Raw genomic sequence first — 18,814 nt, 5'->3', positions numbered from 1 at the left:
GAAAACCCAACAGCTGATGGTTTTGTCTAATATGGACGTCTCTGGTTTCAGCTTGCATTCCTGTGGCTGAATGATTAGCATATGTAATTAAGCAAGCCGTTGGCATTACTCACTTGAAAAAGCACAGAGGAAGCCCTGGGCTAGTGAATAAAACAAACGACAGCTGTTGCCTGCCCCAAACCCCTGTCCATGGCCAGGTTGAGAAGCTTCCCCTCCTGAAACTGCTGGGATGGAACAGGTCACTGCACACTGGATGAACTTGCCCTCTCCCCAAAACTCATCCCCAGAGTGGGGCAGGGGGTTCTGAGTAAGGGGGAGCCATGCCTTCCTGCCAAGGCACCAACTTAATCCCCATAAACTGATAAGGTCACACTGGGACCTGTGCTCCTCCCTCCCGTGTGTCGTCTGAGACTGGTGGCTTTCTTGGCCCTATTTATAGTGCAGTGATAGGATCAGGGGGAATAAGCATTCAGTGTCCCCTAAATCACACTCTGCTCCCCGTGGCCAGTTGGTGCTCGCTGCTCTCTGCTCTCACCGCCGGAGAGCCTGGCCAGGACTTTTGAAGGTACGTCAGGAACTAGGGTGCTGCTTGCTGGGAGGCGGGGTGATGCTGGGGAGCCGTGGCATCCCTCCCAGTTCCCCATCCTCACCAGAGTGGGACAGGGATGGCTTTTGGTCGGGAGAAAACCTGGGAGCAGACCCAGGGTTTGATGCCATGGCTGGGAGCCCCAGTGTTGGACAGGGATCAGACAGCAGCTCTGGCTGCAAGGGGAGCCTGATTCCTCTGGATAAAAGGGACCAAGTCACATATTTGTCTCACATGGTTGGTGGCCAGACCACCTTGGACCTTAGCCCTCCATCCCCACTTGGACCTTAGGCCTCTCTGGACCTCAACCTACAGTCGGGGTCCATCCAGAGTGCCCCAGAGATGGGTTGGTGGTCTAACCCTGCCCAAGGGCGGGCTGGTGGGCTGCGCTCCCCACGTAGATGGCCACCGTTCACTTGATAACTCCATAGTTACATCTGCCAAGGAAAAGCCATACAGAGGAACATGGAGAGAGCCCTAAATCTGTGCCCTGCATCCCCAGGCCATGGGGACAGCTGGGGTGGGCCAAGGAAGGTGGGGGGGGGCAGTCAGTCTGCTACAGGTGGGAAGCGTTGTTTAATCCTTCCTCTCCATCACCCATCTCCTTGCTCTGGTTCCCATTGCAGGGAGTGACGACGTAGCAGGATGCCCCATGCAGGGGAGCCAGCTCCTTCCCCCACACGGTCCTGCATGGGCAGAAAGCTCTGCCCGGGGGGCTGACCACCCCTGGCCAGAACTCAGCAGCCTCCAAGCCAACCAGCAGCTCTGCAGGAGAGGAAACGCAGCCCACAAGGCCAGTGGAGCCTGGCCAGGAGAACAGAGGAGCTCCCACCGGAGGTGATTCCAGCTTGGTGGCCACCAGGTGACACCAGGGAGGATGCTCTATGGGGACAGGCAAGTCCCTGGTCTGCAGTGACCCCCGTGCCAGGAGCTCTGGGATCCCTATGAATGCTCTGTTCCTGTATAGCTGCAGCCTCACCCACTAGCTCTGGGGAGAAGACCTGGTGTTGAGCCCTGGGGACTGTCACCTTCCTCCCCAGTGGTGTTTTATGATGAGACGCACGGGGTTATCCCCACGGACCATCCTCCCTGGCCCCATGGAGGTCTGCCCCAGCACTGGCTCTGCCAGGGCAGGTTTGCTCTCCCTCATCCTTGTGGCCACGCTGAGCAGCCCCTCGCTGCAGAAATCCCTGCCCGCAGCCTACAGAGACCACGAGGGTCCCCAGGAGGGCACGGGCCTGATCCAGTGCGGGGAGTACAGCAACCAGGTGCTGCCCAACGGCCGCTGTAAGATCGTGGCCACGCTGCCACAGGGGGACGAGCAGCGATGCCCAGACATGTTCCGTTGCACCGATGAGGTGTCCTACTGGCTCCATGAGAATGAGGAGCGCAAGCAGCAGGTCCTGGAGCTGCGGGAGCTGATTTCAGAGCTACAGGAGGAGCTGAGGAACCACCGGCACCACATCAAAGCCCTTGAGCTCCAGGTAAAGGGCCGCTCTTCGCAGATCTCTTCTGTACGGGTGCCCCCTCCCCATGGTCCCTTCCAGCTCCCAGCAGCTTGCAGGGGGAGGACATCCAGTGAAGCATGCAGTGTTGTTCTGTCCATGGGCTAGGATATCCATTAAACCCCAGCTGCTCCTACTGTGACGGCTCAGGAGCCTTCCAGGGCTGATCTTTCTTAACATTAGCCATAAAGCCTTCAGTGCTTTATCTGTACTATCTCCTCCACCTTTCATCCTGCCTAGGAGGCGTTGCTGATCCATCCCATTGCCCACAGCAGGATCCCACACTGGAGTTTTGGGTGGCTGGTGAAGGACCACATCTCTGATGGCCACAGCAGAGCAGAAGCCCTGACCTCCAGCCCATAGCACCCTTCCTGCCACCTCCTTTCTGGTGTCCATTCCACCCTGGCTCAATTCACCAGCCCCACAGCCTGAAGCTTCATGCCAATATATTTTTTCCATCTTTGGCACTTCTGAAGTTCTCAGATGTTTGGCACTGCCCCATGGTTTTGCCTGGTAAACACCTGGCTTGGCCCTCGGTGTCGGTGCTTGCACAGGGTTGTAGCCAGGAAAAAGGAGGGAGCATGGTGTGGTTTTGCTGGCCATGCGAGTTGTGTCCCAGCTAAGATGTCTCACTGGGCTGCTGATGAGATGTGCAGAAGAACCAGCAGCAACGTACTGGTGTCAGATACAAGAGCCCTGAGACTGCCAGGTGAACAGCACCCTTGTCTTTGTTCTTGGTGGAGATGAGAACTGATACAGTTGGGCTCTGGGGGTGATTTATTCTCTATTTGCCTTCCTTTCATCCTTGCCTTTGGGTTCCCTGTTTGGAAAGCCTGGTTTGGGCAGCCCCAAGGCCATAAGTGCTGGGTGGCCGTGCTGTTGGGAAGGTGTCTGTGCTGTGGGTGCCTCCAAGGAAGCGAGCTGTTCCTGGTGGGATGGAGGAAGGGAGGGAGACATGTGAGTCAGGATGGATGCTCGTGCTCAGCAGACCCACTCGGTGCCCCACACCCCAGGTTACTCCTCCCATGTTGGCCCCTGTCCCCACTCACCTGCTTTCTACTGCTCCTCTCCCATTTTCTCCTTGCACTTGTACTGGGACATGCTGGTGCAATAGGTCTTTGGTCTCCCAACTACCTACATGGATGCCCTGGTGACATTTTGTCCCTTAAGACTATTTAATCTGTCCTTCCCTGATCCCAGCTCCCTACACTGGCCCCAAAACACACTTCTGTGCTACCTGAAGGTACAGCTCTTCCACTGACCTCTCCAGCTCGGAGCCCAGGAGGGAGGTGGACAGTCACACACTAAATATTTCCCTGCAGTCTTCATGCTCTTAATCCATTTTTCATTTCCGGACTCTGAAAGGACCCATCTAAAGGCGAGGTATTTGCTCTATGGCATTTGTGCAGGGTCTCTTCAGAGTCATAGAATCACAGAACGGTTTGGGTGGGAAGGGACCTTCAAAGGTCATCTAGTCCCACCCCCCACCACGGGCAGGGACCCCTCCCCCCAGCCCAGGCTGCCCCCAGCCCCGTCCAGCCTGGCCTTGAGCCCTGCCAGGGATGGGGCACCCACAGCTGCTCTGGGCAGCCTGGGCCAGCGCCTCGCCGCCCTCACAGGGAAGAATTTCTTCCTCATCTCTCATCTCCATCTCCCCTCTCTCATGTAAAGCCATTCCCCCGTGTGCCATCGCCACCTGCCCTTGCCCAAAGCCCCTCCCCAGCTTTCTTGCCGGCCCCTTTAGGCACTGGCAGGTGCTCTAAGGTCTCCCCGCAGCCTTCTCCTCCCCAGGCTGAGCCACCCCAGCTCTCCCAGCCTGTCCCCACAGCAGAGCTGCTCCAGCCCCTGAGCATCTCCCTGGCCTCCTCTGGCCCCGCTCCAGCAGCTCCGTGTCTCTCCTGTGCTGGGGACCCCAGAGCCGGACGCAGCGCTGCAGGGGGGTCTCACCAGAGCGGAGCAGAGGGGCAGAGCCTCCTCCCCTGACCTGCTGGCCGCGCTGCTCTGGCTGCAGCCCAGGGTAGAGTTGGCTTTCTGGGCTGAGCACACATTGCAGGGTCATGTTGAGCATGTTGAGTCAGAAAGAAGAGGAAGGGGAATCTCCCTCTGGAGATGCTGGTTGCCTGGTGGTGGCTGTAGAAGGAGCTGAGCTGATGGCCTTGAACAGGATGCTTGGTTTTCCAGCGAGGGAACTAGATGTGGAGCACAGGCTCTCAGTCCATCTAACATCCATGCATCTAAGAACCTGCGCCTCCTCATCCTGCTGGTCTCCTGCCTGCCAGCTGGTCCAGCCTGAAGTTTGCTGGCGAGTTATACACACAATTAAACTTACTAGGGAAATACAAACATTCCCAGGTCTTTCCAGCTGCTGGTGTTTAGACCCCACATACAAGCACTTGCACTTACCTGTACACATGCACATACACATATACATATATATGGACATGGACGTACACATGCATCTACACCCTGACCTAGACCTGTGAGCCCCGTGGCTCATGTTCCTCTAGTTGCAGGCACATAGACCCTGCAGCACTCACACATAGGAGATAGTGAGATTGCATTGAAAAAAATAAGCTAAGGAAAGGGCTGCATGAGAAGGGAAAAAAACCTGCAGTGATCAAGCTCAGATGGACAAGGGCACTGGCTGGCAGCTGCTTTATGCATGTCCAGCCCTTTCAAACTCCCCCACCTCTCAATTTTCCTACTCCCAGTCCCCATCCCATCCATCCTCCTTTCCCCACCTTTAGACTTTCCCCTGAACATCCTATAATTAGTTTTGCACAGTCCCACAAGCCTGTAATACCTCTTATAAAAATGCTTCCCCCTTCTTAGCCAACTGCAGGGTTCAGGTGGCCCCTCCTCGAGGCCATGTCCCAGCAGGTCCCTTCCTGACCCACCGGCATTGGCTGAAGCTTCTGCTCTTCCTTACTGTGTCCCTTATCGCCTGCGTGGTAATTTCTGTGTTGTTTTGCTTAGTTTATTTTCCCTTTCCCCATTATTTGGCATTTTTTGGTGCTGAATTGTCCTTGGAAAGATAGCAGATGCTCTCCCATCATACCCTGGCACTTCAGCCCGTGCCTGGCAGCTGGAGAGAAGCTGGTGGACAGGGATGCTTCTGGAGCAGCGGCAAAGGGTGGGATTCCTCCTACCTGACTCTGATGCTTGCCATGCAAGGGTCTCTATGGGATCCAGCTGATCTCATAGAGATCTGAGCAGTGAATGCAGACATAGATGCTGCTAGGACCCCTCAGATGTCTCCTGGAGGATGCGATGAGTTGGTAGAGCTTGTTTCTCCTCAGTGAGAGTCCAGGTGAGCAGCTCTGAAGGAGATGTGCCTGCTGTGGGGTGCTGCTGGGCTCCTCACCCTATGAGGAGAGCAGAGGGACACAGGGGGCACCCAGCTGTCCTGGAGCAGCCAGGTTCCAGGTCCTACCTAGGTGTCTCCAAGTGGTTCATATCCAGGGGACAGTGCCGGTAACATTTATGCCACTGAGATACTGCTGCACTCAGAAAGGGGACATCCTCTGAGATCCTTTGAAATCATTTGCAGAGAGTTTCAGGCCTCGACTGGCAAAGGTCCTGAACAACCAGATCCAGCTCGGAAACCGGCCCTCTCTTCTGCAGGGGAGCGGGCTGGAGACCTCCAGCCATGTCTTTCAAGCTCTTTTTTTTTCCTCATGAGTCTAAAAAAACCAAAGAGATGGGAGGCCCAGAAGAAGAAGGAAATAAAAACCTGGAGAATTTAGCTGATGGCAATGTGTGTCCTGTCACCCTCCAAGCACCAGAGGTGGGGGGGGAAGCAAGAAGCGAAGCTGCATGCTGTGTGAAGGGAGAAAAGCAGAGACAGCAACAGCTGCTAAGCTGCTCACCTCCACTCCCTGTCGGCTTTGGGACTCTCCCGTAAGGAATTTTCCCCCTGTGCTGGTCTGGCCACTTCCAAATGCCTGTGCCCAGCTTGGGAAGCTGCTTTTCTCCTGCATCCCCTTGTGTCTTTCAGGATTTTACTGAATTCTCTGCTGTGTCAGCCTGGGCAGCTCTCCTCCGCCTCCATTCTTCCCACAGAGGAGTTGTTGCTCCTTTAATCCGTCTTTACAAATCAGCTGCTGGCTGATGCTGGTTGGTATCCCTGGGGTTTGCTGTCAGTATTTCTCCGGGAGCTCAGCACGGGCTTGCCTGTCCACGCGGAGACGTCTCTCTGAGCTCAGCATGCCTTTCTGAGCTGGGCGAGAGCAACAGACCCTTCCAGGTCACAGCTCCCCTCCAGCTAACAGGGACACCCAAATCAGGTCAGATGGGTTGACCCCATCCCTGCCATGTTTCCCTCCTTTCAGTGCAATTTAGGAAGCAAGAAGGACCCCCTTCACCCAGCCCCCCCATGCATTTCCAGCCCTATTACTTTGCACAAGTGGGGCATGCACAGAGCAGGACCCCGCGGTGCAAAATACAGACCCAGTCCCACCAGTGCAGAGGGATGCAGGGAAGGGAGCAGCGTCAAGGCACTGTCACAGTGGTCTGGCTGTGCTGGTTTTAATCAGCAGCAGGAAAACAAAAAGGTATCAGCCGTGGAGGAGGGGACTGTCTGGGTGAAAACATCATGGCGTTTACTTGGAGAGCTGATGTGTGGGTGAAGGGAGGTGGAGGAAGCCTGTATCAGTCACAGCTCACAGAGCAGGTCGGGGGAACGGCTGATATATGGTAGGGCCAGAGATACTGCAGTCCTGAGAAGGAAAGCACCGTGTTGTTACATGTCGTAATTCCCACTTTGCTGCCCCTGCCTGTCTAGCTGCTCTGGATTTTGAGATATGGTCAGGCTTGATGGGCTTTCAGCAGGACCACGCAGGCAATGCTCAAGCAGCATTGGGAAGGATATTATAGAGCTGCCATTAGTTATTGGGACAATAACCCAGCAGTGGTGATGCTCCTGGAAACAGCAAGCTGAGATGTGTACTGGCAGGAATGGGGACCAAGGTGCAAGTGGGGTCCTGGGAGCAGCTGGAAGGGAAGAAAACAAACTCTGGGCATGCAAACCCCTTCCAGCTGAAGGAAATCCCCAAGCCTCAGCAGTTTTGCTGGTAGTGATGAGTCAAGTGCCAGACCTCTGTGTCCCCAGGGGCGTGTAATAAACCACACACTTGCACGGACACCTAAAAATCCAGATCTGCCCCTGACACCGGGGACAAGGAGGTGAGAAAATAAATTTTGAGGGTCTTGGAGTGGCTTGTGAGCCTGAGGCAGTGACACTGAGCAGGAGGCAGGGGAAGAGATGTCCCCATCAGGGGACAGGGAAGGGCAGTGCTGGTGGAGAACCAGCGTCCCTCCGGCGCAGATGGCAGTCTGGGATTGCCAGACCCCGGAGGGGGATTGAGGAGCCCGGTGTGGAGCTGTGGCATTGCCCAGGGGAGGGGAGGGGTGTTCCCAGGCTGCTGTGGGATTTTGGAGGTGCTGTTCAAGGCCTGCTCTGCCATCTAATGGACAAGGAGCACTGAACAAGAGAGGTGAGCGGTGACTGCATCTGGGGCATGTTGGATGTGTGCTGGTGAGGCTCAGTGTGCCCAGCTCCTGGTAGGATCTGTGGGCATCTCCAGGCAGCTTGAATGCACATTTTATATAGGATCAGGGACTGGCTGTCCTAAAAACAAGTGGCAAAAGTGTCATGAAAGGGACTAGTGTCCTGTATCACACCTGCTCCTTGCATAGCACGAATACAGTCGTTGCTGTTTACAGGACACCAGCTGCTGCCCAAAGAGCAGGAGACAGAATCGTAGAATTGTTTAGGCTGGAAAAAACATTTTAAGAGCATCAAGTCCAACTGTTAACCCAGCACTGCCAACCGTTAACCCAGCACTACCAACCCCACCACTAACCCATGGCCCTAAATGCCACATCTACACGTCTTTTAAATCCCTCCCGGGATCGTGCCTCCCCCCCCCTCCCTGGGCAGCCTGTCCCAGTGCTGGACACCCTTTTGGGGAAGAAATGTTTCCCAGTCTCCAACCTAAACCTGCCCTGGTGCAACCTGAGGCCGTTCCCCCTTGTCCTGTCGCTTGTGACCTGGGAGCAGAGACCGACCCCCCTGGCTGCAGCCCCCTCCCAGGCAGCTGTAGGGAGCGATCAGGTCCCCCCTGAGCCCCCTCCTCTCCAGGCTGAACCCCCTTCCCCCCTCCCCCATCAGACTGGTGCCCCAGCCCCTTCCCTAGCATCACTGCCCTTCTCTGGACACGCTCCGGCACCTCAGTGGCTCACCGTGCAATGTGCTGATAAGCTGTGGAGCCCCTTATGATGTTACAAGATATGAAATGGTTCAAGGGGAGATTGGACAACTTTTGGAAGGAAAACCCAGCTGTGGTGGCATTGCTGAATACATAGTGGCTACATCCATGTTGCAACAGGTTGCAGACTGAAAGGCGTTCGGAGAGGAATCCTGCGTGCTTGCCCTGCTCCTGCAGCCCTAGGTTTGCCTGTGCATGCCCTGCCTGCACACAGCCTGGGAATATCAAGCTGCCTGTGGCTTGCGTGTTGGCTGGGGGCTGGTACGGGACTGGCGATGAGCGTGAGGGTGCAGGCACCATCCTTGAGATCCTCAGTCTCTGTTGGTGCACCCAGTTGGTGCACCCAGTAAGTGTTCCTCTGCCCTCTTTCTCCCCTGCCTGCCCTTCCCTAGGGGGTCCTGGGGCCATGTCCCTGGCTCCGTGCCGGTCCCCAGGGATCCCCCCCATCCCACCTTTCTCCCTTCCCACAGCACGAGGAGGCAGCCAGCCAGAACCACAGCCTGGTTCAACGGGTGCAGGACCTGGAGCATCGGTACAGCGAGGCCAGCACCCTGCAGCACATCCAGGCCACGCTGCTCTATGACATGCAGGCCCAGATAAACAATATCTCCGTCCTGACCGACTGGGCTTGGCGCAATCCCACCTGCCTCGGCCCTGCTGAGATGAGGCTGCAGGAGGAGATGCACCATCCAGGTGATGGGGAGCTGCTGGGATTGGTGGGGGGAGGGATGCTTCACTTTTACATCATCTCTCGAGGGGGGCTGAAGGAAAAGGCTGTGGGAAAACTGCTTTAAATCCCTTTGGCGTTTGCCAGGAGTCTGATCCCACTCAAACTGGTTTTCCAAGTGTTGTGATTTCACCCGGGCTGGTAGTTCCCCCCTAGCCCAGAGGGATGAGGAGAAGAATCAGAAAGGAATGTAAAGCTCAAGGGTGGAGATAAGAACAATTCAATAACTGAAACAGAACAAAAATGAAAGAGCAGTAATAACAATGATGACAATAACAGTTATAATGAAAGGGTGGTGGGAGAGAATAAAATCCAACGGGAAAAGGAGAAATCATAAACAAGTGATGCACAGTGCAACCGCTCACCACCCGCTGACCGATGCCCAGCCACGATCCTGGGTCCCAGCCAACCCCCCAGGGATCTATACCAGGCATGACGTCCCATGGTATGGAATACCTCGTGGCTACTTCAGGCCAGCTGCCCTGCCCGTGTCCCCTCCCAATCCCTTCTGCCCCTCCAGCCTTTTCACTAACAAGGCCTGAGGAACTGAAAAGTCCTTGACTTGATATAAACATCACCCAGCAGCAACTAAAACCATCAGCGTGTTATCAACAGTGTTCTCACATCAGAGCCAAAACCCAGCACTGTACTATCTCCTAAGAAGATAATTAACTCCATCCCAGCTGAAACCAGGACACTGAGGCAGCCAGGAGGGCTCCTCAGAGCAATGGGCATCTCTGAGAATGGCTTCCGAGCTGCCTAGGGGAAGGGTCCTGTCCCCGAAGTGCCTCCTTTCTCTCTACATGGATGGTGTGAAATGCTCACAGGGACCAGCTCTGACAAACAGGCTGGCATTGTTCCCACCATCACCCCACCTGCAGTCAGCAGCGGGAGCCTGCCTTCCAGATCCAGGGACTATTCTTCCATCCCAAAAAAACTAGATATTTTTTTTGTCCCCCAGAAATTCACATCATGAAATTAGGACTTTGGTGCAACTCTTCAGCTTTGAAAAACAACCATTTTCTGTTATTTCTCACACGGTCTTTTTTTAATAAATGCATTAAGATTTTTGCCAGGTTTTTGGTTGTGTTCCCTGTTAGTCCCTGGAAATTTTTCTTTGGTTTTTAGAAAACATGGGAACTTTCAAGTAAAGAATTCAAGGTTCAGTTTGACTAAACCACCGTTTTCTGCCAAATAAATGTTCTGCCACTGCCATGAAAACATTTTGACTGGGGCCCAGCATAGCCAAGATCTTCAAAGCTCAACCTTAAGGTGCTGGAAGGGAAACTGAGTTGCTTTTGCAACTTGTTTGAGTCTCCAGGTCTGTGGCAAGGGGGTGGTGGTCTCCAAGAAGACCAGTGTGTGTGCCAGTCTGGTTCCCATGCCCCGTGTCCTGTGTCCCACAGCAGATGTCCAGGAGGAGCACTGGAGAAGGACGAAGCGATACTTCTGAATAGTCTTCCAGCCCTTGGTGAACACTGACTGAGGGACTTGTAGAGACAGTGTCTATTTTCTCCACCGAGGAGCAGTCTAGATGGTATGACTCAGGTGGAATGCACAATTGAACTGCTGATGGCTTTCACCTACTAACCTTGACCTGATTTAAGCTGGTGACATCAGGGCATGTCACAGGAGAAGTCATGTTACTTCTCCTCTGAACGATCTAGTCTAAGTCTTTGCCAGTGCCCTCATTTAAAGCTCTTCTGGCCATCCACTTCATGGTGGAGGTAGCATAAGCAGCTCTATCGGTACCTGCTTCAGGTGCCTCTGAGCCCTGAGCAAGAAATGCTCCGTGCAAAATCAGCACGTCAGAGTTCATGTCTACACCCATGACCACCACCTGCAAACCAGAGCTGGGGTTCAATCTCAGTAACTTGATGTGACCAGGATGGTGACTTCTCCAGCCTGGAGCGTGCCAGCCCAAGTGCAGACGTTTGATGCCGTACTTTTAGCTGACTGTCTTTAGGTGGGATTGGGCTCTGCCCACTGTTCCAGATGCTTGCTGGGTCCAGGCTGCCTCCCCCTGACCTCTGCCTGCTGCACACAACTGTTTTCTCCCACATGCTGCCCTGCAGCAGCATTGACGGTTGATATCAGCCTCAAAGGATGTCCTTGGTCTGTCACCAGCCTGCAGGGGACTTCCCAGCCACCACACCATCCAGCTCTTTATCCATCATTTCCCCTTGGAATGACATTCCCATCTGTAAGGAGTTTTCATCTTCCAGTCCCGTGGTCTTATCCTTTGTGTGCCTCACGGAAGGGCCATCTCCCGTGCATGCTTTCTTCCCTCCCTCAGGCTCCTGGTTCTCCCAGTGTCCCAGTCTGGTATTCAGGCCAGGCTGTGCTTCAGGCTGGTCTAGCTGTGTGTGTAAAAGGAAGGGGAGCTGCCTGTGTGAGTTACCTTTGTGCCTTTCTGAAGATGGGATTCATCCCACTGGGGAGGCTTGGCTCGCAGCTGGGGATGCTTCACGTTGGTTGTCTACATGCGTATGTCCTCACATGAGCTGGAGATTTAAAATAATGAGGCAAACAGTGTGTTGACCGAGAGCAATTCGGCGTGCTCTTTCCACTGGTATGACAAGGATCTCAGTTCAGCTGACACCTAGTGCCACCCAAAATACTCCAGAGCATCTGAGGCATCCACATAAGCCTGGCAGATACATGCAAGGAGCTGCACAGGATGGCTGAAAGCCAGCCAGGATGCCCCAGGGCACCTCAGATATCACCGTGCAGCTCAGGGCAGACAGATCAGAGGAGCCCCTTTGGTAGATGATGGAGGGAGACAGGGAGAGTGGCTCTTCGCTCCCACCTAAAACCAGGATGAACTGCCCTCTGCAGAAACCTCGAAGGAGTAGCTGAGGCTGCCTGCCTGAAGCAGGCACCAGGCAAAATAAATCCCACCTGACATATACCCATTAAAAACATCTTTAGGCTCTCCAGAAGCATTTTTATCCCATTTTCTGATAAGATTAAACCCGCAGCAGCGGTTTGGGAGAAGAAAAACCCTCCCCTATGACCTACACTGACCATTGCTGGAGAACCGGCCTGTTCTTTATCAATGTTTAAGACCTTTTTGGTGTGAGATATGATCTAGTTTGAGCCTGGTGAAATGCATGTCATTTCTGTGTTGCCACGAAAAAGACCATTGAACTGAAGACCATCTCTCAGCTGCAGCATCCTTAAGTGCGGATCTGTGCTAACGAACCTTATCACTAATAAGCCACTGCACTCACGTGTGAAGTCGGTGTGCTGCAGAGGTGCTCATCTCCAGAAGAAGCTCTGCAACCAGGATTATTTGCCTGGCTCTGCATGATGATTGCATGAAAGCCGTGCTGGGTTGGGTTGTGTGCCCCTTGCTCCATGCTCTGCACTAAAGGCTGTTTCTCTGCTTTCTTGCCCAGAGGTGAAAAACGCCAGGAACTGCCCCATCGACTGTGCTTCCGTTTACTACAACGGGCTCCGGCGCTCTGGGATCTACAGCATCATGCCCTCGGTCAGCGGGATGCCTGTTGAAGTGCTGTGTGAGATGGATACTGAAGGTACTCTGGGAGGCACCTACAGCATCTTCCAGCTGAGTTTTGGGTGGGAATGGTCTAACCTGAGAATTGTTTCTTAAATCTGGTTTATTCTGAGGCTGCTTTACAGCCAGCAAGAGCAGATCTAGGGACAGAGGAATCATCCTCTCTGCTGGTTGTGGAAGGGCTTTGGGTGAATAGTTCAAACCAGACATTATGGCTAGAATCCAGTTGCCTAAATACAGGTGTTTAGTGCTCTTTGAGATGTCCTCATGCATCCAAGATATCTGCAACACACTAGTGGATATGACAAAGGGCTTAGGGAAAAAGAAGCCCTTCTGGCATAGCAGCTGGTCACTGGGGGGTATCTGGAGCATCCCTGGGTAGCTGAGGGCTATGTGTGGGCAACCTCTCATTGTAGCCATGCTGAATTGAGGAGGGGGTAGGTAGATCCTCTCCCACAGTTATTCTGGAGTGTAAATGAGGGAGCAGGTGACCTCCCACACCCTTGCTGTCTAACGATCTGTATGGCATGCACTACTGTCATCCCAAGGCACAAACTTACTAACAAAATCAGTTTGCAACACTTGAGTTTTGGAAGAATAATGCAAATTGTCAAGAAAATGGGGTAATGGATTGTCAATTCCTTGCCCTACGGATCTGCTCCAGCCTGAATGGATGTGTCATATCCACACGTCCCATGCTGGAGGAAGGGGTTCAGCTCCTCACATGTAGGGATCTCCTCTGTTGGAGGATCTACAGGCGATTGCAGCTTTGGGATGCACATAGCCATCAAGAAACAGGCTGTTCAATGTGGTCTCTGTTACATCATTACTATTATCTGCATGACCAGCAACACAATCTTGGACACTGTAGAGTGGCAAGCTGTACAAACAGCAAATAAAAAGATGGCCCCAGTCTCCCGTCTCCCCCCTGCACCCCCCCCCCGCCCCTCCCCGAAGCTTACAATATTGGAATAAAATGAGCGAGGAGAGAAGGATTTGGACAGATGGAATAGCAGATGGAGTCAGTGAGACAATACTGGGAGAGATTGTGTGCCTCCACGGTGCTGCAGGAACAGTACATAATAACCTCGAAACTCCAGGATCCCTAGTTTGTTCCAGTCCCAAAACATTTTCCTCCTGAAAACTACCATCTCCCTCTCATGTAAAACCACCTTATGATCTGGGACACTCAACAGCGGAACATCGTCATGAACCAGCATGGGACAGGTGGGAGCCCTTTTCCGTGAGCTATGATGGGCATCACTTTTTATCTCCGTGCAGTAACCAACACTGTATTTTGCCACTTGATGGGAGGAGACATGACAAGGAGACACCTTGCTGAGCTGCAGGTGGACCCTCAGAGGTGACACCACTAAGGGGTCTGTCTGGGACCCCCTCAATGCTCTGTGGAGACTCCCCTTTTACGTTATCTCTCTCCTGGCAGGTGGGGGATGGACAGTCATCCAGAGGCGTCAGGATGGCTCAGTTGACTTCAACCGGACCTGGAATGAATACAAGGAGGGTTTTGGGGACCTCAATGGTGAGTTCTGGCTGGGCAATGAGAACATCCACAAGATGACAAACCAAGGGGACTACTCTCTGCGCATCGACCTGGAGGACTGGAACAACAAGCACAAGCATGCCTTCTACCAGGTCTTCAGGTAGAAAGTGGGATGGCCTTCCCTGGTTCTCGTAGATGTAACTGATTCAATATCTGGAGACTTTCAGGCATGGGAACCCCACTGAGGTCAGAATGTCTACAGAGCTTTTCAGATTGGGCCCAGGCTGCCTATCCTTTCTTCCCCACCTGGATTTGTCCACCAATTTTTTTTCTGAGCTGAAGTCTGGGTGTGGGCTAGTAAATGTGCAGTGTCATCTAGCCATAGCCAGCATCCACAGCCTCAGGGGAAGGGAGCTGTAGGACACAATGGACAGTCCCCTGCTGTTTAGGGGCATTTCTTCTGCCAAAATTGATCTCTATGTCAAAAAAACAGTTTTGAATCCTGTGGTCTTGCTGGGCAGGTCCTCCAGCATCTCCCTGGTTTAGAGTCATGTTTGGAGTTTCACCCTCTCTACACGTGGCTTTTACTTGCTGGGCCAGATATTACATGTCCTTTAGAGTCCGTAGCCCGCCCCTTGGTGTTTTATTTACACATACCATATCAGCCACATCCTTTCTTAATCAGAGGTGACCAGGTCTGTCTAGACTGTCCCAGATGAACACCTTCCCTGTTGCTACTGGAAATGCTTGTGGGTGACTGTGGAGTAATCTGCCATGGGAGGATGTCCAAGGGAGCACTACACTTTATGGACTCTTGAAGTTTGAAGGCTTTGAGTAGATCCCAAAACTGCTGAAACTGCTGGGGAAAAAAAACACCCATTGCCTGAATGTGCCACAGAGCATCCTCCACCAGCAAATGTGTGCTCTGAATAGTCATCCCAACTTCTCTCATCAGATGTTGTGTGCAATGGCAGTGACCTTTAGCTTTTGCTAACCCAGGGGCAGATTACTAATTTGCTCAGGTCAAGAGCAGGATGCTTGTTACGTGGAGAGGAGGCAGTGCTGTATAATTAGGGGGACTGTCTTGCCGCAGCTGCTGCAGTTCTTTACTGTGGTTTTAGAGTCACGGTCTGCCCAGTCCAGCCCTGTGACAAGCACCCTGAGTCATGACAAAACCATGTACATCCCACAGAAGGGAAAAATACATCTTTGGCTTTTAGAGGTGGTGAATCATAGCAGGGAGGCTGGCCAGAGCAGATCAATGATTGCTGGGTGTCCACACTGGGAATGCAGTATCCAGCTTGGAAAGGAGGCTCAAACACTCCCCATTAAATAATTCCATTTCTGTTGCTTGCAGCATTGAGGACGAGGCAAACTATTACCGCCTGCACGTGGATGGGTTCAGTGGGACAGTGGAGGATTCCTTTGCCTGGTACCACAACAAGAGGAGCTTCAGCACACCTGACTCGGGGAACATCTGCGCTGAGATTTCTCATGGAGGCTGGTGGTACCACCAGTGTTTTTTCTCCAACCTCAACGGTGTTTACTACAAGGTAAGGTGGAGGGATGAGGATACAGATGTTAGCACATGAGGTGTAGGGCTGGGAGGAGGCTGTTGGTTCTCACATCACATCACAGTAGTCCTTCCTGGTTTAAGCAGCCTCTGCTCTCCAGGGAGGGAACAAAATGAGTGCTGGGCACCAAGGTAGCCCAGCCTTCTCAGTGCCATGGGCCAAGACACAAGTATTGAGACATGTCTGCAACCTGGGGTTTGAGACCTCATGGAGGAAACCCGTGGTGTGGGTGGTGTGGTGTGAGACAGATGGATGCCAACTCCATTGGGACCATTTGAAAAATGTGTGGCTTGACATGCTCTTTTCATCACATTGTCATTAAGCTCTTTGTGTTACGCTCCAGTGGTTCAGAGCAGTCAGTACCCCAGTGCTCCCATCTAGATGACCCTTCCATGCATTTCCCATGCCTGACCATCCTTTCTCTGCATCACAGGGTGGCCGATACTCCATTAAAAACCGCAAGGTCCTGGGGCCAGATGGTATTGTGTGGTACTCATGGAAGGACACAGACTACTACTCCCTGAGGAAAGTGGTCATGATGATTCGACCACGCACTTTTCGGCCCCACCTCTCCCCATGAAGGAGCCTGAGATGTTCTTCATTTCACTTTACATTGAATGTTGGGAACAGAGGGCTGGAAATAGTTCGCTGTGAGCAAAAACTGCTGCTGGAGGTCCTGAGCCACCATGCCTGTTGCTGCCTGTTTGCTTTTGAAAGAATGGAACCAACAGAAGAGGTGTCAAGACCTTCAACAAGTGTTTGGGTGGTGAAAGCTCTCCTGAAAATGTGGAGATTTGAAAATGTGATTGCTGAGAAGGGCTTTGCAAAGACAGGCATGTGGCTTGCCGTTTCACCAGGTAGCAGCAGTCCTTGGCAGGCTTGGGCATTCCCAAGGCTTGAGACTAAATCCAGTTGACTGGGTGATGGGAGTCAGCCACACACTGAGGCTGGACTTTCCGTTGAATGGAGGTGCTGGGTGCTCTGGCTACCCACCCAACAGTATTTTAGAGGGAAGCAAAGAACCAGCAACCCTGTATGAGTTTTCCGCATGGGATGTGATGGACTTTTTGTGCCATAAGATGAGCATCTCCTGGTCTTGGCAGAGGTTCTCCGTTCACATCACCATGTGTGTATTTGGTACTGAAGGTCCACCACCGCAGGGATGTGCTAGGGAGGCTCCAAGGTGCTGCGATGGCCCCCAGGAAAGCTAGGAGAGCCAGCGTGCATCGCCCAGGGATGGTGTCATGGGCAAACAAGGAGGAAGGTCTGCAGTGGCCCTTGCCTCCTCTGGCAGGGATTATGCTACACACGTGGACATTAGCTAGCCGAGATAATAATGCTCCAACTGAAAAGATTTTAAAATAAAAAATGTGGAAGGTTTTCCATTTTCCGTTCAGTTTTCACCTTTCCATCCTTTCTCTGGCAAAGAACTTTGGATGATTTTTCTATCCACCCTAAAAGTGGGCTTCAGGAATGATCAGACATGATTTTAAGCCCTTTTTTTACTGCCTTACCCTGGATTAAGAAAATTCATGGTTGCTGTCTTTGAATTTTCCATTCATAGTTGCAGTGAGACACCCTCCTTTTTCCCAACTTTGCCTCCTTGCAGGATCGAGAGATGGAGGCTGGGACTTGGTCTCAGCCCTTCCTGTGTTTGATGGTGGATATTTAATTAATTACCTTTTTCCTGTTTCATGTGCACAGATGAGTTCAAAGAAGGTTCAGTGAAGGGGAAAGGCTGATGTCTTGGAGGCAAAGCACGGTTCCTCCCAACTATTTGTCTCCTGCTTAATGCTCTGCTGGCTCTCTGGTGGTTTCTGTAGCTTTTATGCTATTCCGGGCTGTATTTTCCCTAGAACATCATTTTTCATGGGCAAATCGAGTGGAGAAGTTACCTGCCAAGCATCCTACAAACGAATATCCCCAAGATAAGAATCCAATATTATTTGCCTTTCCCTCTGCTAGGTTTGCCTTGGTAGTTTTCCTTGAGGGGTGTTCCCGGGACATATCTGATGGTGTTTGGGAGCTGCCATGGGCTGCTCTATGCTGCTGGTTTACCACCACCTGCCATGAACATCTGGGCACTACCAGCAGTGGGAGGAGAGCTTTCTTGCCTCACGGCATGTGCATCTCATATAATGCCTTCCCTTTCTAGATTACAGGTATTCCAAAGGCCATGATGTTAAGGAATACCCTACTAAGAGACTGATAAATCACCTGAATAAGCAACAACCTAATTAATCAATGATCACATTATCATTATTAATCTACGTTCATATTTTGCATATTATTAAACACAATGATAAAGGTATCATTCTTAAACCTTATGTAGCCACACTACTGCTGCTGAATTACAGTTTTAGCATCCTTCCCTTCACATGATTCTTCATACCAGGGCACAAGTGTCTCTCTGTTTATCCTCTTGCACTAAGTCTTTTGGACATAGCCCTGATGGAGAGTCCAGTGAGTTGTCCAAGGACATCTCATGCTGTTGGGTACCCAGGTCAGTGTTACCACCATCTGTAGGCATCCATCCTCCAACCACTGAAAGATCTCATCCTCCTGTGTTCCTCACCTGGCTTCACAACTTATTCCTCTTTTGGTTTTCTATTTCTACCTTTGCTCCTCTTTTTCTCACCCTAGTCTGCCCTTAATGACTTCCCCCCGTCCCCCCTGCTTACTGGTCAGAGTTTTGCTATATCCATACTCAAATTTGTTATATCTGATGTCACGACTGAAGCGATCTTGGCCTTCCATGGCATTACTGATACTGCCTGTGTACATGTGGCTTTGCAAGACTCTGCGCCCCAAAGCTTCCTTACAGTTACAGGGTTTGTACAGTCTCTAAGACAAATTGTCCTACTTCAGCCATGACTCCTCCACCTTGTCCAAAAAGCTTCTCATGCACACATAGTCTGCATGCTGGAGGAGCAAGCAGAATAAAGTGATTTTCATACTGGTCTGGAGTTCATACAGCATCCTTTTAGACTGCATATTATGAAAAATTTCTTCACCGAAAGGGTGTCCAGCACTGGGACAGGCTGCCCAGGGAGGCGGGGGAGTCACCATCCCTGGAGGGATTTAAAAAATGTGTAGTATTGGCACTTAGGGCCATGGGTTAGTGGTTGGCTT

At 52.3% G+C, this 18,814-nt stretch overlaps 1 protein-coding gene across 2 annotated transcripts; it reads left to right on the top strand.

Moving 5' to 3' along the window:
• Nucleotides 1–455: 455 nt before the first annotated feature.
• Nucleotides 456–17,073, top strand: LOC119150478 (angiopoietin-related protein 7-like). Of its 2 annotated transcripts, none has more exons than XM_037393051.1 (7): nt 456–565; nt 1,213–2,070; nt 8,831–9,053; nt 12,489–12,626; nt 14,052–14,268; nt 15,466–15,661; nt 16,116–17,073. In XM_037393051.1, the coding sequence occupies exons 2-7, from the start codon at nt 1,636–1,638 to the stop codon at nt 16,260–16,262; spliced, it is 1,356 nt and encodes a 451-aa protein (XP_037248948.1). In that variant the 5' UTR covers nt 456–565; nt 1,213–1,635; the 3' UTR covers nt 16,263–17,073. The 2 variants fall into 2 exon arrangements, with proteins under 2 accessions (XP_037248948.1, XP_037248947.1); XM_037393050.1 differs by having other exon boundaries at nt 14,052–14,271.
• The last annotated feature ends 1,741 nt before the right edge of the window (nt 17,074–18,814 follow it).

The sequence above is a fragment of the Falco rusticolus genome, chromosome 6 (assembly GCF_015220075.1).
Source record: "Falco rusticolus isolate bFalRus1 chromosome 6, bFalRus1.pri, whole genome shotgun sequence".
NCBI lineage: Eukaryota > Metazoa > Chordata > Aves > Falconiformes > Falconidae > Falco > Falco rusticolus.
The sequence above is the reverse complement of the archived record's forward strand: the minus strand, read 5'-3'. Positions and strand labels throughout refer to the sequence as shown.

Coding starts and splice junctions, on each gene's coding strand:
- LOC119150478 (XM_037393050.1), top strand. CDS start 1,636: ATGATGAGACGCACGGGGTTATCCCCACGGACCATCCTCCCTGGCCCC. Junction 2,071..8,830: donor TCAAAGCCCTTGAGCTCCAG/GTAAAGGGCCGC, acceptor CCCTTCCCACAG/CACGAGGAGGCAGCCAGCCA. Junction 15,662..16,115: donor TCAACGGTGTTTACTACAAG/GTAAGGTGGAGG, acceptor TCTGCATCACAG/GGTGGCCGATACTCCATTAA.